The sequence below is a fragment of the Lonchura striata genome, chromosome 18 (assembly GCF_050655825.1).
Source record: "Lonchura striata isolate lonStrDom1 chromosome 18, ASM5065582v1, whole genome shotgun sequence".
Classification (NCBI taxonomy): Eukaryota; Metazoa; Chordata; class Aves; order Passeriformes; family Estrildidae; genus Lonchura; species Lonchura striata.
In genome coordinates, this window is record NC_140720.1 from 5,717,090 (window position 1) to 5,733,591 (window position 16,502).

The 16,502-nt window shown below is 42.6% G+C and overlaps 1 protein-coding gene across 2 annotated transcripts in view; it reads right to left on the reverse strand.

The window, feature by feature from the left end:
- RAB11FIP4 (RAB11 family interacting protein 4) overlaps nt 1-16,502 on the reverse strand; it is a 124,391-nt gene that overhangs the window by 67,494 nt on the left and 40,395 nt on the right. For both annotated transcript variants that reach the window (XM_021537790.4, XM_021537782.4), the window contains exons 2-3: nt 14,254-14,341; nt 4,768-4,856 (exon numbers count right to left, since the gene is read on the reverse strand). In XM_021537790.4, coding sequence (XP_021393465.1) covers nt 4,768-4,856; nt 14,254-14,341 — 177 coding nt within the window. The remainder of the gene's footprint in view (nt 1-4,767; nt 4,857-14,253; nt 14,342-16,502) is intronic.

A 16,502-nucleotide genomic window follows, 5' to 3' on the forward strand; every position in this document is an offset into this window, starting at 1 on the left:
GCTTGGCAAGGGGACCAACTTCCAAATGTGCACTGTGTGACCCCAGAGGGGCAGAAACACCCCAGGTCCCAAGTACAGTGAGGGGAATCTTCACACTAAAATAGTAGATAGAGCATCAACAGGGCTGAAAACACGAGAGCCAACAGTGACTGAGAGCATGTGGGTGGTACAGAAAAGTGGAGGATGATAAGAAACAGGGGAAAAAAGGTTCAGTTTGATGTATTTAATACTGCTTGTCCTTACCATACTGCCTGGCTTCTTCTCTTGGCCATTGGTTGAAAAGGTATTTCCACCTTAACCACTTGTGTGCTTTTTTCTTAAGATAGGAGTGTCTCCACTATTGCTGCCACAGAAGGTGGAAAGAAAGATATATTTCACATTAAGATAGACAACACCTGTGTTTGATGTTAGAAAGACATTATCAAGAAAAACCTTCTAACAAATGAAGTCAGTTATTCTCTCCAAGAACACTGGCAACTCAAAGGTCAAGGTGGAGTCATTGCTTCTAAAATAATGAGATTAAAATTAAAAATATTCTGGTTACAGGGTTTCCTGCTACCGTCTTCCACAGCCTAGTGAAAAACCCATTTGTATCACAGTGTTTTCACAGTGCAGCAGGTCCCCTCTGCTCTGACACAGTTGTCTGGAGATATCCTCAAGCAGCTAGTGGGGGGAACAACTTTTTTCAGAAGCTGGTGAGGGACTCCTAATTGCTACTGAAAATATTTTCAAAGCAGCAGATCAGCCAGCAGTCCCAGCTCCATCCCAGAGGCAAACACAATTTATTTGTCACGTTTCAACAATTTTTCTGCTGTTCATACAGTGTAATTAATCACTTGGCAGGCAGGGGAACACACAGAGGACTGAAAAGAGCTCATTCTTTGATATGCAGCAATCATCCTGTACTTTGGTAAGAGACAGATTCATCTTATTTACAGACGGGAACAGAAAAAAAAAAAAAGTACGTGGTAACTCAATACAGCAACAATTAATAAGAAACAAATAGTTTTGACTGAAACAAGGACCCTGCCAGTATTGTTCCTTACAACATGCTCTTCCACTGGGTTTGCACTATGGCTTTTGGTCATTGATTCCAAAGGAAAAGGCAACAACTCACATGTAAAAATAGTCTGTCCCTTCCCTGAGAAGGAACACTCAGAAGTGCCCTGCTTGCTGATGGTGAGAGGCTCTAAGATCTGTCACCCAGCCCCTTCTTCTGTCACCTATTGGGGTGATCAGGCTCCCTTCAAATTTGAACAGCCAACAGGTGAAGAGCTGACAAAGGAGCTCCTGTTCTGATTCCCATTTCCCTAAACTTAGGTGCTCAGACAGAAGAGCACCTAGACCCACACGGCTGCTTCTCAGGGCCTGCAATGCAAATCTTGGCCAGAGAGCTGCAGCTCCAGGCAGCCTAATTCCCTGTGAGTCCTGTGGCAAGCGCTCCCAGCTGGCTGGGTGCCCGGCAAGGCGCAGAGCCAGCCTGCTGCAAACAGGAGACAGGCACTCTGCTTTGTTTGAGCTGGCTCAGTCCGGGCCTGGCTTTTCACACACAAACTTCAGCTGTGGGCTCTGTGTTGGTTACCATCTCCAAAAGGCTGTCCAAGGGCTCTGAAGTGCTACTAGATGCCCGCCACAAAGCAAACGGGACTAGGGAGACTTTTGTCTCCCTTCAAACCAAAGGCAAAACAAGAGTTGAGGCCATCGCACCAAATATTGGGAAAGGAATTTGGATTGACAAATTGGCTTCTGGCAAATTCTGAGTATTTCTATTACCTCTCTAAAGGCTGTGAGAGACAGAAATTATACTAATGAACAGCACTTGACTGAAGCAGTGCCTCAAATGGAGCACAATTCAGACTTTAACCAAATCAACAGAGTCAACTCACAGACAGACAGAAAAGGTTTATTTGTAGGTCCCAAAGCTGAAGGGCTCTAGAACTGCTATCTCCTAACTGCAATCCCACCCTCCTAAGTTTCTTTGGACCAGCTGTCTCTGGTCCAAAGAGAAGGCACACTCTGCAGCCTGAATCAATGCTGATGGAAGTCAGTGAGACATCCTGTAGTAACCCATAAAAGTTTTGCTCTTTATGTTCTACATATCACACCTTAACAGCCTTGAGCTCAAAGGCAGAGCTCTCCATTTGCCTGTGATATCACTCACACAGCCTCTCAATACAGGCCATTAAGAATCTTCCATGGAATGGCCTTTACATTTTGAATTACATACAGAATAGGATTTTTTTACAAAGTTTTCAGATATTAAAAGCTTGTCAGCTTTTGCTCTTTGTTTACACTGAAGAAAATAAAAAAGTAAAATCAGACCATTCAAAAAAAAAAAATCAAATTAAATGCCACAAGCTCCTGGTATCAGGAGGTTTCATATATCCCTTTAAATTAATTACATTCGGTCTTCATTAAAGGCTGGAGGCTTCTTCTCCATTTGACTCAACATATGCAAACAGCTGGACTAGTTCAGCACTTCACAGTGGCTCCTGCCACTTCAACGAACAAATGGAATTACCTTTACCTCTTCAGTTTGATGCCTTTGGGCTTCAGAAAGCTACAATACAGGGAGGGGGCTCTTAGGAGGGGAAGGAAAAGTGAAAGCAGAGGACAGGGGAAATTTCCTTTCAAGTCCTTCCTTTCACATGAATGCAAAGACAGCATAACAATGAACCAGCTCAGCACCTGCTTTTGTGTAAGCACAGCCCCTTGGGTGGAATAAAAAAGATGTATTCCCTTTTAAAGTTTCTATTTGTACCATCATTAGCAGTCATGTCCTTCTGCTGCCTGGGAATTTGAGTGCACCTGAAACTCAGAGAGACATGCAAAGGACGTACTGGGGTAAAAATCAGATTAGACAAGCAACTACCATTTGTGCCAACGGGAGCTGCCCATAAACTTGATTACAGCACCAGAAATTCACACTCAATATCCAGGAGATGCAAGGACAGCTTATATGTTTTCCATATGTTCTTCTTTGGGAACGGGGAACAAACGCCATGAATGATGACAGCCTCAAATCCACCTGACCCTCAGTTCTCCTCTACTTCATCAGCTAGAAAATTCCAACTTCCTGCCACAGCACAGGCTCCTTAAGGTGGGAGCAGAGGCTGTTCACGCCTTTTCCCAGTCTTTAGCTGACATCTAGTGCACAGTTTCCAAACTGCACCTGGAGATGGCAGATGGAACCAGCCCCTCTGGAGAGCAGCGGGATGTACAACAGTGCTCACCATTCCCTGTCCTCTGCCCACCATGACAGCTCACCTGGCCCGGGCAGGTGCGGAATGACCTGGCTCTGCTCCCAGGCCGCACAAATCCTGCATTGGCTCCATTAAAGTGGGCAAACACTGCTACAGGACCTCACTGCAGTGGTGCCACCCCTGCAGGGACCATCCCAGGCGCTGGTGGCCATCAGGAGTGACCAGCAAGACTTCCAGCACAGCAGTGTCAAATCAGCTGTTTCTGAACAGGGAGGTCACCCTCTGCCCCCTCCCTCTCCCAGAGGCACAAATCCAGCACTCAATTAGGAAACTCAGCAGCTGTTACCAGGATTAGCAACTGCAATTCCACCCTCAGGCTCTCCTGGAGGACGGATAGCAGAAGAGGTACAGTTTGCAGAGTTTTGCAGGTTGTCTTCAAGAGCTCTTCCCAGCATATCTTCGCATGACAGCAGATGTGAAATCTCTATGGAATACAGACCCGACTGTAACCTGTGCTCTAAGAGTGTCAGAACCAGCCTGACACGTCTGCATAGCAACAGGGCAACACTGACTGTGTGCAGAGCCTGTTTGCATTTTATAGCCTCTTTCAGCTACTGCAAACCAAGGAGTTTGGTTTATGGCATCTATTAAGGTAACCAAGCAACAGCATGGTGGGTATCTGTGTCATCAGTGACAAAAAACAGGGGTTTAGAAACAAGCAGAGTGGTGATGGGCACTGAGGTGCAGGAAATGTCTCTGTGGTTTTTTTTATGGACAGTGAAACCGTTCTGTGTAACTGCAGCTCACCAACACACTTATCACATCCTTCCTCAATACATGAGAATTGTCCTCACACTTCACTACCTGTGAAGGTAAAATGCTTTTCCTGCTGATTTCACTATCATTTGCAGTCTGTAACACCACTGACACAATCCTTCTCTGAATGCAAGATGCTAACTGCACCTTTAATCTTTACGTGGGTGGAGGTGATAAAAACCAAAGTGAAGTGAAGAAGGGACAAAGAGATGCTAAAAGGAAAATTTAGCCATACTCTACTTCTTAGACTGCACAGACACTGACAACTTAAGGATACAAATTAGGATCTTTAATGGTTTAAAAATATGATACACCCACAGCCAAAATACTAGCAAAGGTTTCCAAGGTGAATTGTTTCTGCTTCCCAACAGCTGTTGAGGACCTGTTTATTATCTGCAGAAGGTCCCTAAGGACTTGTTCACTTACAAAGTTTGACTGATTTAATTAGATACAAATCAGTGTTTTGCACTTGCGAGGTGCCATCGAGCTTGTACAGGGATCTCCCTTCACAGCCAGGTGAATACCGAGGCTTCTAAGAGGAACATTACCTAAATGCTAAACACTTTCCCAACAGTGAACCCGTTAAACGCAGCTAAAACAGTATGGATGGCTTGCTAACAGCCATGAACCGAGGAAGGAAGAGTCAACAGGCCAAGCAAAACAGCAACATTTACAATGATCCAACTACACATCACTCCAGAGGCTTCCTCAGCCCATAAACATGAGCCAGAATTAGTGCTTCTCTTACCTGGTAATAGTAATCAACATATTGTGGCTGGTAGAGCTGGAGCTCAGAGTTTTCAGTAGACAGAACATCTTTCAGTAACTCCTCACAGCCTGGTAAAGAAAAATGAGAGGAAATGGTAAGGCCAAGAGCTTATCTTCCATTACATGGACAATGCAGGAAGAAACACTGGTTTCTAGCCAATCTGTATGCACAAAACCTTGGAAAGCAGCTTTGGGATTTATTTAAATAGGTGTAACACAACTCAGCCTTCAGAGTTCTGCCCAGCACACAATTAAACATGTGGAACTTGAAAAGTGCAATTATCTCAGCATGGATACACTAGTCTGCAATGAAACTGAAAGCTGAGCATTGCCTGGCTTGGTACCCTGTGGGGTACAAAACCACCTCTAACCAAACCCAGGCTCTGGAGTCAAACACTGGGTTTGCAGGCTTGGCATGATCTGCCAACTACTGCACATCAGTGTCAGGTGGAGCTGCTTCTAATTTTTCTGGTCAAAATGACAAAGGGGCAATGCCTAAGTGTCACAAACCCCCCCTTCAAAAACAGCTCTGCCACAAGAATGTTTCACAAGCAAATATCTATGCACTGCAACCAGAGATTCGAAGCTTGTGTGTTTGCTTTTGTTAACAACCACATTAAGAGCTGGAAAAATCAATATCTGTGTTTCCCTTGGTCCTTTCTCTCATCTGAAAACCTGAGACAAATATAGAAACACTGAAATCACCAGATGCCTCGTTCCCCATTAATTACCAGTGACTCCACTTGGCAGGGTGAGCTGCAGAAGGCAGTAATGTCAGGCCAGGTTATTTTCGAGCACCCAGCTCACAGCCTTGGGCCCAGACTGTGTGAAACCTTCTCAGCATGTGTTGTGCACTATCCTAATTGGAAGCTGCAATTGCCCAGCAATTATTCCTCCCTTCCATCCCAGCACTAATGCAATATATTTGGCTGTGACCTTACACATGGGTACCTCTCCCAAAGCAGGTGAGCCAGAGGAAACAGGGTGATGGAAGGAAGTGTGAACTGAACAGGTTTAAGCCATTAGCTGACCTTCTCAGCTAGTTTTACATTAATGAATAACATCTGTAGGGATGAAGACATGTTGTGGTTATGGAGAGGAGTCCCTTGCAAAGGAAAGGAGTACTTTAGAAACCAGAAAAAAAGACCAGATGGAGAAGCCTAATAGGGGGATCACTGTGCTGTCCCTGTCTGCCACACACAGGCACATGTCGAGGTAGCACCTGCTGAATGGAGACATCATCAGACTTCAGAAATGTCACACGGACAAAGGCAGCAAGACTTCTTTTCCTTTTTTCAGCTTCTGCAGCAAAGTGAGAGTCTCAGGTGGTACTGAGTAGATAAATGAAGCTGTTAAATACCCACTTTGCTGGAGAAGTGGGCAAGAATGTGTGGTAGGGTCACTTCCCAAAGAGGAGCTTATCTGGGATTAACAATCAAAAATATCATCTACTGGCTGACAGAGGAAAGATGTTAAATTGTTTGCCCGGAGAGAGCATCTTTCTACATAACTTGCCCTACCTGTAACTGTCACATTTCCCACCCAGCCACAATCCTTTTCTTCCTCTTGGTTTTAGCTTAAAGTGCTCTGTGCTTGCCTAAAGTTATTTGCTAGTCCTCTCACAAAGGAAAATTCAATTTATTGTTTCTACCTTCTGACATTAACAACTAAAGCCTACTGCTCATCAAATTGCCTTGTGCCAGCACCCACTGTGAGACTCATCACACATATGAACTGCTTTGCTAAAAGGTCTCTGCATGAGATGGAGCAACTACTCCTTAAAGCTAGTTACCTCCAGCAAAAAAGGAAAATAAATACCAAGCACATCACAGTAAGGGATGCAGATTAGTATAATGAACGGAGTAGGTTTACAGTGTTCTAAAATTTCTCAACAATAGTTTACGCCATAATTTCAAGCTTTACTTTCCTAATGCAGTTGTGCTAACAACAGTGCTCTCCCAATTTTATTTTTTTTTAGTGGGGAAAAGTTACAAAAGTTGTGGGTCTTCTAAAAAGGATTTAACTGCCCAAACCAAGGGTGTAAGAAATGTTTCTACCTTGCCTCCTTTCAAAAGGCCAGCCAGACTGGTCTGTTAAGAGTCACAAACAGCTCTCAAATCTCCAAGGTCTGAAACACAGAGTCTTCTGTGTGCCCTCTTTACTGTTAATTTCTTGTCTAATCACATTCTTTAATTTCCCTTGTCCATTAGGGAGAACCACTTCATGATAGCTCTTGGCCTGTCATTTATTCAGTAAAAAGACTGGGGAGAAAAGCATTGCCTCCTTTGCATTCAACTGACTCAGTGCAGCCCCCACTGCTTCTTCACCAGAGCCACCTGACCCAGGCTTCTACAGCCTGATCCAGAACCTGGCCAAGCACCAAACTCATTTCCAGAACATCAGCAGCCATGTGATCCAATCTGACTACCAAACTGCACAGCTTAAAATGGCAAACAAAGTCAAATCTTGCTTTTACTGTAGTCACAGGCCAAATTTCCATCGGTGCTGGCAGATTCAGGGCATAAGTTCATCTGAACCAGTCACCTTCTGCAAAGGTGAGTTTTTAGCAGGGAGAAGTCTGGGTGTGCAGCAGGCAGTATCCCCTGTGCACTGATCTGCATGCAAGCTGGCATGACAGCCTGGCTCTCTTCATCCTCCTGGGAAGATCTGCATATCATTATACTCCATTAGAAAGGGAAGAAGGGAAGGAAGTGCTGAGAGACAATTTTCCTCTGAGATTACTAAACCACATCAGCACTACCTCGCAGACATCTGAACCTGTTCCAGCATCCAGCAAATGAATGAGAAAATGGCCACTGGCTTCAAGAATCTCAAGATTGTGCCACTTTTTTATTCCTGTTAAGAACTGAGTTTTAAGAATAAGTTCTCTGTTCTTCTCTTCCCCGTGAGGACACAAATTGGAATCTCTCCACTCTGGATGCTGGTCTTTTCCCTGGACCACCCCTTATCACCAGGAAAGTGATGCATCAGCTTTCTTATTCAGTGTTTTTCTGCAACAGTGTCAATACAATCTCACTTTTTGCTCCCCTCATCTAAATATAATTTGAATTTTTCAGATACTTCAGGAGGGTTACACAATGGTGTAACATAAAGAGAGAACACTGGAGTGTCTCAAATGCTTTACCATGTGTGCTCTTATTACCCAGGATGTATTCTTATTAGAACATACCCTGGCTTGCAGCCTGGGAAGTGCAGTGAGCTAAATTAGTATGTCACAGTCCAGACAGAAAACAACAACAAATCGAGGTTTACTCTGGTAAATCTCAATATGGAAATAGGAAGGTACGGACAAATATTTGTTCTTTGCTAGCAGAGCCACTCCTGAGCAAAACCTCATGTGCTGAGGTCTGCAGAACTGCCGTGGTGGATATTTCAAGCTGTGCAGCAGTGTGCACCCAAGGCTAGAATCTGTCCAAAAATAACCCATTGCAATGAAGCAAAGGAATAATTCCTGGCTACTTTAAGGACCTCTTGCACTAGAGATGTTCCATTATTGCTATAAATTCATTTTCCTGGAAAAGGTAGAACTGAAAGCCACTTACATGGCTGATTAGAGATATTTCATTTGGATGTCTACCTGTATCATAAGATATTAATGTGCTCAATGTTCTCTCTCCTTTGCTGCAGTTGGGAAAATTTCATCTACATTTCTGGGCAGCACTTGGCAAGAAGACCTAGCTGCACTGCAATAACAGTGAGGAAGCAGAGGGAGAAAAGAGCAAGCCAGGACTAGCTCCAGCTCCTTGTGCACCCACTGCTGCAGCTCCACTGAAGGGTGCCCTTCATGGAGAAACACTGTGAAAGGCTGTGCTCGATTAAAATCACTGTGATGCAGACTGGCAGCAAGCTTATGTCTGGAGAAAGGACTAAACAATCAGATCACAAAATGAGAGTGGCCAGAAGATTCTGAATTTTCTTTCCTGGCTAAAGACACCTGACGAGCCAGCACAGAAGCATCTTCTCTGTCCACTCAAAAGACTATTTGAAACAGGCCTGTGTACGAGTTCTAGTTTAACAAAGCACTGAGTCACTCTCTGGTCTGTCAAAATTATCCAAGTTAAAAATATTTATCCTAATACTACAAATGAAAAAGCAAACAGAAGAGGGTAATCTTCAGTCCTAAGCAAAAAAGATGAAAGTCATTTACAAGTCACTGAAGGGGAAGACACGAACTGCCAACTTTTTCAATTCACTCAGGTGCTAGACATGATATCCCTTACAAGATAATTTTATATATTTACAACCAGTTTTACTTAAGAATGGTTTTCCCACCCTAACAAACATTCAATTTGCAAACAGACATTCTGGCCACAAATGAACTCAATTTTAGCAAAGCTGTTTCCTGAAAATGTTTCAAGAAGGTGATTTAACCCATAACACATCAGACAATTTTCACAGGCAATTAAGCAATTTTAATACTATAGGAAATCAAATCTGGTTACCTAATTGAATCTAGTTGGTTTCTGGCATTTTTCCTAACAGCAAGAGCTTTTTACTTTATCTGTCCTTGGATCTTTGGTGGTACATTAGACTTATTTATGGTTTCAGGGTGTTATTAGTGAAATCAGTGAAGTCTTAGAAAACTCTCAAGTACTTTCAGGAGTAGCAAATTTCAGTTCATTGAGCAGCTATAGGTAATTAATTCCAGGAGAGCTCAACTCTGCACATTCAGTGACAGTCCTTGTCCCTGGAGCCATCCCAAGCACCACCCCTGTCTGTAAGTTATTCTTACCAGAAGGGATAGATCCATCAGATCATCTCCAGTTACAGCCTCACTGAAGTTTGAGATCTGTAGCTATGAACCTGAATAGGTTCATGTAGACTTTGGGGTTTTCTGATGTGCTTTACTGAAATTCCCATGGTGGTGCAGCTGTCCTGGTCCTAGATATTATAGGCAAATAAACTCCCTTTTACATGACTGCAACATACCCATCTCTTAGTCCATGCTGGACCTTCAGGGCACAGCTGGTAAAATTCTTTTCTCAGCTATGGGACTGCAAATTAAGTTTTATAATTAGTTGAAGGAAATGGCCAAAACTTGGCACTGGTTTTGTGAGAAATATGTTTGCTTGGCGTATCTGAATGAAACTAGAAAAGCTATTAAGACAAAAATAATCTCCAGTGAATCAGAAGGCCAGAAATAACGCTCATTTACAAAACTTTGTTTTGAAAAAACACCATCAAATTTCATACCTTATTATTTTCATATTATTTCACAGTCCAAATAACCTGTCACAGTCTGAGCTAGCAGAACAGCCAACATCCCTTTTGGAACACTTCTTTGAAACTTTGGGTACATTTGTATTCTTGGAATTTTCATTAGAAGTGCTAGGAACTCACAGAGAAACATATCTACTTTTTAACTTTTAGGTGCTTATATACAGCCTACTTCTAGAAGCTTTCCAAGCTACTGCAGTAATTAGATGCCTCAGGACCTAGGGAAGCACAGAGATGGATTTTTGAAGGCACATAATGGTCTGTGTTACTATTTTGAAGATTCAAAGGTTGCTATTGCTGCAGGTGGGGAAGTGTACAAATTGACAGCTGTGCTTCTTCCACACTATTAATGAAAATGAAGGAGCTCCTACAATTCTCTATTTCCAAATTCCAAAACCAAGCATAATTAAAATGTCCTTGAACTTCTACAAGATAAGGGAGAGAATCCCTTGCTCCAGGAGAACAACAGGCTGTATGATTTAATCTGAAAAAACAGTGATTCTGCTGAAGTACACAGATTCATAAATGCAGAAATGCTCTGTGCTGACATGGCTCAGTCTCTCCTGTTATAAAAGCCATGACCCTCCAAACACTACACAGCAATCAGCACTGTTTTCATGGTTAAAATAAGCTATAAAGTCAGAATACATCTGCCTTTGTGTTTTAATTCTGTATTAATCTGTGTTCATAGAGTACCCTCTTATTACTGTGAGCTGTAACACCGAGGGCAGTAGGGGGAGCTCCCCCTTTATTTGTCAGGGTTTGGGTACTTTTAAGCAGAATATCAAGGTAAAGAGGCTATTGGAAAGACAATAGAAATCTTAGAACACAAAGAACAGGTCCGACTCAATTAGAGCCTGGTCCTGCAAACGTATCTGACTGTGGAACCTACCAGCCTGCAGAGCACAGGGAATTAGCAGCTCCACTCAAGCCTTTAAGTATTACAAGTGGCAGAAAATATTTACTGGATCAGTACATTATAAATTCAGAACAGCAAAAACAGTCATTGGCTCTGCTGAGCAAACAGTAATGGTTCCCATGCTGACCCTGCTGAAATTAATGAGAATTCAGCCTTTGAGTGATATTCTGGCTCTCTCAGTGTCTCTGAGCAGTGCCACAAAGCACTTGGGTAAGAGGCTACAGGTGTTATTTCATGGCAATTGCTCTACAGGCAGATTGTTATTAAAACCCTGCAGGCAGCAGATAGAGAGGGCAGCTTGAGCCCCAGTAAATCCTTCATACTCTGGCATTCCAATGAAATTGCTGCAAAGCTTTAAATTTGATGGCAAGCCCATCCCTGGCTCTGGCAAAGCCTCATTGCATAGGGAAAGCAGCCTGGACAGCAGGGACACAGCACATATGCCAAGGTAAATCCACAAAACACCAGCAAAAGAAGCAAAGCTTTCCATAAATAGCAAGCACCATAGCAGTATTCCACCCCAGAGACACAGTGGGAAGGGGCTCCTCCAAAACCTTCTGCCCTCTAGCATATTTACCTCCACTTGAACAAATCTTCTCCACCACTTCCCAAGGTCTGACTGTCAGTGAGACTGCTCATCCTTACCCACAGCTCCTGCTGCCCAGCAGCTGAAGGAAATGAACTGTTTTCCACCTGACAGTCCCAGCAGCTGCTGCTGGTACATGACCCATATGTCATGAGGTTTATGCAGCTCCAGGAGGAAACAAGGCTTGATGTCCACTCGCAGAGGAACACAACACTTTTCATGTGTACCATACAAGAGTAAACAATACCCTGGTTTATGGAGGAGAGAGGCCAAGCTGCAGATTTTAGATCCAGGGATAGGAGTTCCTCTATCAACCATTTACAGAGCATTAAACACTGAGATGTTTGGGATTTTTTCAAGTTCCAGTATTTAGCTTTCCACAGAAATCCAACCCTGGATATGCTCAAACCAACATCATCAGAGATCAACTCTGATTTGAATCTGTTGTTCTTAGATATCTCAAACTTCATGATTTAAATAAATTCAAGGCACTGAACCACCAAAAAACCTTGACACTGTATCACCACCTCTGTGCAGCAAACAATTTTGTCACCGTACTATAAAGGCAAGCATCTTTAAGACAAATTAATTTGAAATCTCATAAATAAGAAATATAGTAAGGCATTAGGATTGTAAAGCTTGAATTTAAACATTTGTCTTCCATTGCTAAGAATAGCATAACTTCATACTCTATTACTGAAAACCCCAGTGGATTTATAGTAGCATCTCATTTTGCTCTATTAATCTGACTGCCCCAAGCAATTGCAATAGGCTGAGATGTCAAAGAATCGTATTTATAATCTGTTGCTGCCAAGACAAATTGCTTTTGTTTGATAATAATCCTGCTACTTCCCTTGGGATGTGGCTGCACTAAAACAACATGGTGGAGGCTTTCCATTCTGAAGAACAGACATGCCCTTTCTGAACTTTAACATAACCAATTTAATTTTTAAGGAAAATATGGCAGACCAAAAATGAATAAAATTTCCATGCTGTGAGGTGAGCAATAGAAGCAGTTTTTCCAAAGAGATGTTGTGAAAACATGCAGCACAGTGTTTTATCAGAAATAGATACAGCTGCTGCTGCTTGGATGATAAACACTTGGCACTGAGTCGGTGTAAGTGTTGAAATGCTAAAGATGTGCTAAGGAGCTCCAGGTGATGCTGCAGAACTGGGTGATTTCTCTGCATCTGTTCACAGATACAGCCTAACAACCAGCACACAAACCATTTGGGCCCTACATGCTCCACACCTGGGCTTTAAGCCACCCATAAACTTGGAGTGCAAGGTATTAAACCTTAGGATATGAACAAAAGAATTAGCTCCCACAAGGTGAGCAAGGATGAAAACCCCCAAGGCCTCATGACTCTGAAAACTCAATGTTCCCACGCTGTCCCCACAGTAAAGGATATGCAGCTGCCCACTCCATCACTGAGGGTACATGGACAAGGGCACAATTACCACAAAAGAGATGTTCTGAGTAATTTCTATCCCTTCCTGGTCGTATTTTGTGCATTTGTGCAATCTTTAGACTGTGAATTACAGAAGACACCAGATGATTTACAGAGCTTGTGTCTTACTTAAACTAGAGCTCAGTTTGCTACAGCATTTTCTGCTCAAAGAAAACCCCAAGTAGTGACTTTAGGGTCTGAGCACAAATGTAATAACTTTCCTCCTGGGCTTTCTCTTGCCTTCTCTTCAAACACATCAGTGTCACCTTGGACGGTGTCTCCAAGAACACTGATGAGAGCAACTTCTCATGGTAATTTCACCTAATTATAAACTGTCTTTGGCTGACATAGACTTTAATTAAAAGTACTGTGGTTTTACGTTTTTATCATCATAATAGCTTCACAATAATCATCATAGCACACTCTCCAGAGGCTTTTCCTGGAACCACACTGTGATCACTGTGACATTCACCCTATCCCTGACGTGAAGCCTCTGGGCCATGACATCACTCCAACACTTTAGAAAGGACACACCACATGTCCAGAAAAGATGGATTATTTCACTATGGGAAGTTAGAAAAGCAATCAGCAGCAAATCAGCTGAAGTTCCTCCTCACTGTTTTATCTGTTGCCTTTAGACTAAGCTCTAAAGCATAACCATGTCTGTGTCTTCTGCCAAGGACTGTTTCCTTGGAAAGGAGGTGGCTGGATCCACCTGATCTTAATCTTCCAGGTTCACATTGCCAATCTGTAATTAACTTATTTCCTTCCAATACGTGACCCTGAGTTCCCTAACAACATGAATTAATTATACCTTGTAGATACCTCAAGAGCAATATAATAGTCTTAAATTTCTTACTAGAGAACCAAAAGCCCAAGGGCTCCCTAACTCCCTGAGGTAAATCAGTGGCAGAACAAGATCAGAATCTGGAAGTATCAAACCTAGGCCCTGCCTCTTAACCACAAAGCTACTATTTGTTCTGCTGTATTTGTTTTTAAACCACAACACATTTATTCTGACAAAAAACAACAACAAAAACCAGTAAACCAGTGCCCAAGCACCTATGGATGCAGGAGCTCTAGCACTGCTCCCCATTAATACATGAGATGCACAAAATGGAAAAATATCCTGGCTCTGTTCCCAGAGCTGCTCTACTGTCACTACAAATAACCACAGTTAAAAGAGAGGATGTCTTTGATCATTACATTTTCTGCAACCACAGAAACATTAGTGGAACTGAACTGGATTATTTTTAAGAAATATGCACATACCTTTGATAGCAAAAACTCCGTGACAGAACTCCTTAAAATTGATTCTTCCCAAATCATTCGGGTCCAAGTACTTTGCCAGTTTTTCCACCTAAAATAAAAGATGATAAAATATGTGTTGAACTTGGTGTATCATCTGTTGCTCTGATACAGTCTGTATCTTCTACAGAAGACTACAAATTGAAGAATACCCACACTGTTCACTTGAACCAGACAATAAATGGTTCTGTAAGAAGAAATCATGTTTTGTATGACCTTGGTGCTGACTAAGGCGTGTGCTCTGACCAAAACTTCTTCAGCTGGGACTCATCAGTCCTGTCTTACGGGGATCTCAAGAGCTTAATAAGGGCTGAATCTGTGAATTATCCTCTCACCACAGAGCAGGGTGCTAACAGAATCTCCTTCTCTGGGAGCTCTTGCCATGCATTCAGCTCAGGGGAACTTAAAACCTTAGTGGTTCTGCACCACTCTTATCACAAGTTCTCAGGGAAGGAGAAAGAACAGACAAAGATGGGCACAGTCCATAGCAGTCTCATTCCCTGAATAATCTTGATTACAGGAGAGAAAATCCATTGAGCACTTGGAATGAAACCAAACTTCCTTGACACAGCAGAGAATATAATTTTTGTATAGGAAAATTAACAGTAGAAAATATATTCATGTGATGAGAGAATGGTTGTGTCCAGTACACTGTGCAAACAAGCAATGTACTTACTCCTTACAATCTCAGCTTCACAGTTTAGTCTTTCTGATCATTATTCACCACCAGAATGAGATTATACTGAATTTAAACACAGCCACCAAATTTGCACTTGCACCAAAAATGGTCTGGCAAATTTTTCAGGAGGGTTTTGGGATAGAGGAAGAAAAGCAGCATAGACTGGAGATGCTGTTGTGCTGTCTAGAAAAAAAAGGAAAGGAGGAAAAAGTAGCTGAAGAAAAATAGAGTGAGAGGCAGACCAGTCCAGGGAGGTGCACACCTGGACCCACAGCTGGCTGCTCTTTCTGACAACCACTCTGCTGGAGCTTGTGAACACCTCCTTGTGTGCCAGTGCCTTTCCCTGTAGCACCTTGAGGGACCCTCTCTGAGGCAGAGGCAGCCTCTTACTGCTCATAAGAGCTCACAGCCAGCTCCACACAACCCTGCCCTCGGCCTCCAGGCAGCCAGGAGTTTGAAGAAGCTGAATGCAGGGACAGCAGGCGTGGAGGAGGCCACAGAATCCTGCTGCAGCACAATCTGGGTGAGCTCAGATATGTCAGTCTGAGCAGCAACAAAAGCCCAGCTGCAAAGACGCAGCAAATGAATCCAGATGACCTAGTTTCTCAATTTTCTGGTGTGGTTTTTTCCCACATGCTAGCAAAACCCCAGCAGTTTCCCAAAGCCCTGCAGATAATGCACTAATGGGTGTGCATGACACTTCCTACAGGCACTTCTCAGTGCCTATAAATTCCCTCTGTACCAATAGCTGCCATGATAAGCCAAGGGGCTCATTTAGAACATGCAAATCTGGATGAAAAAAATGAAAAAAACTTTACTGATATGCAAAATTCTATATTGAATGAGAAAGGTACAATTTGATACTTAAATTAAATCCTTTCCTCTCTCATTTGCTTAGGGAAAATAAAAAATCAGTTTGTATATGCATGGCAAGTAAGGAGCTATATGATGAGTTCAGAGGCCATGACAAGTTAGATATTTTCTTAAAACTTTCATATTGCAGAAGGCTTCCACAGCTCCAGTCCTGCCAGCTGAGCAGCAGAGTCCATATGTGAACTACGGTGTGACTCATGATCAAATTTCCACCCTGGCATCACAAGGAATTACTGTAACCCCACTAATTTAGAGAACCAGAACACACATCTGTGTTTCAAAAAAAAAAAACTGCTTCACCAGAAATCACAGTGTGTGGTTAATGCACACCAGACTAGCTGAAAATCCTGACTGAAACCAATTAAGCAGAGACATGCTGGATATGGAAAATCCGGGTTGGTGTTATCTCTGTCACCTTCACAAACTACAATTGTGTTTTAAATTTTAATGCACAGATTCCTGCAGCCAGTTGGGAAGCCTCTACTCTATTTGATATTGTGCTATAACATAGTGGTGTCACTGGGTGCTCCCAGTGAATCTGGCACTTTAAGTTTATTTCTCAAAGTTGATACAATGATTTTTGTCTACCAGTTGCTCAGAATTTAAAATTACACTTTTAAAATCAAATTAAATGAGATGTTATGTGCCTGGGAGTGTGTAT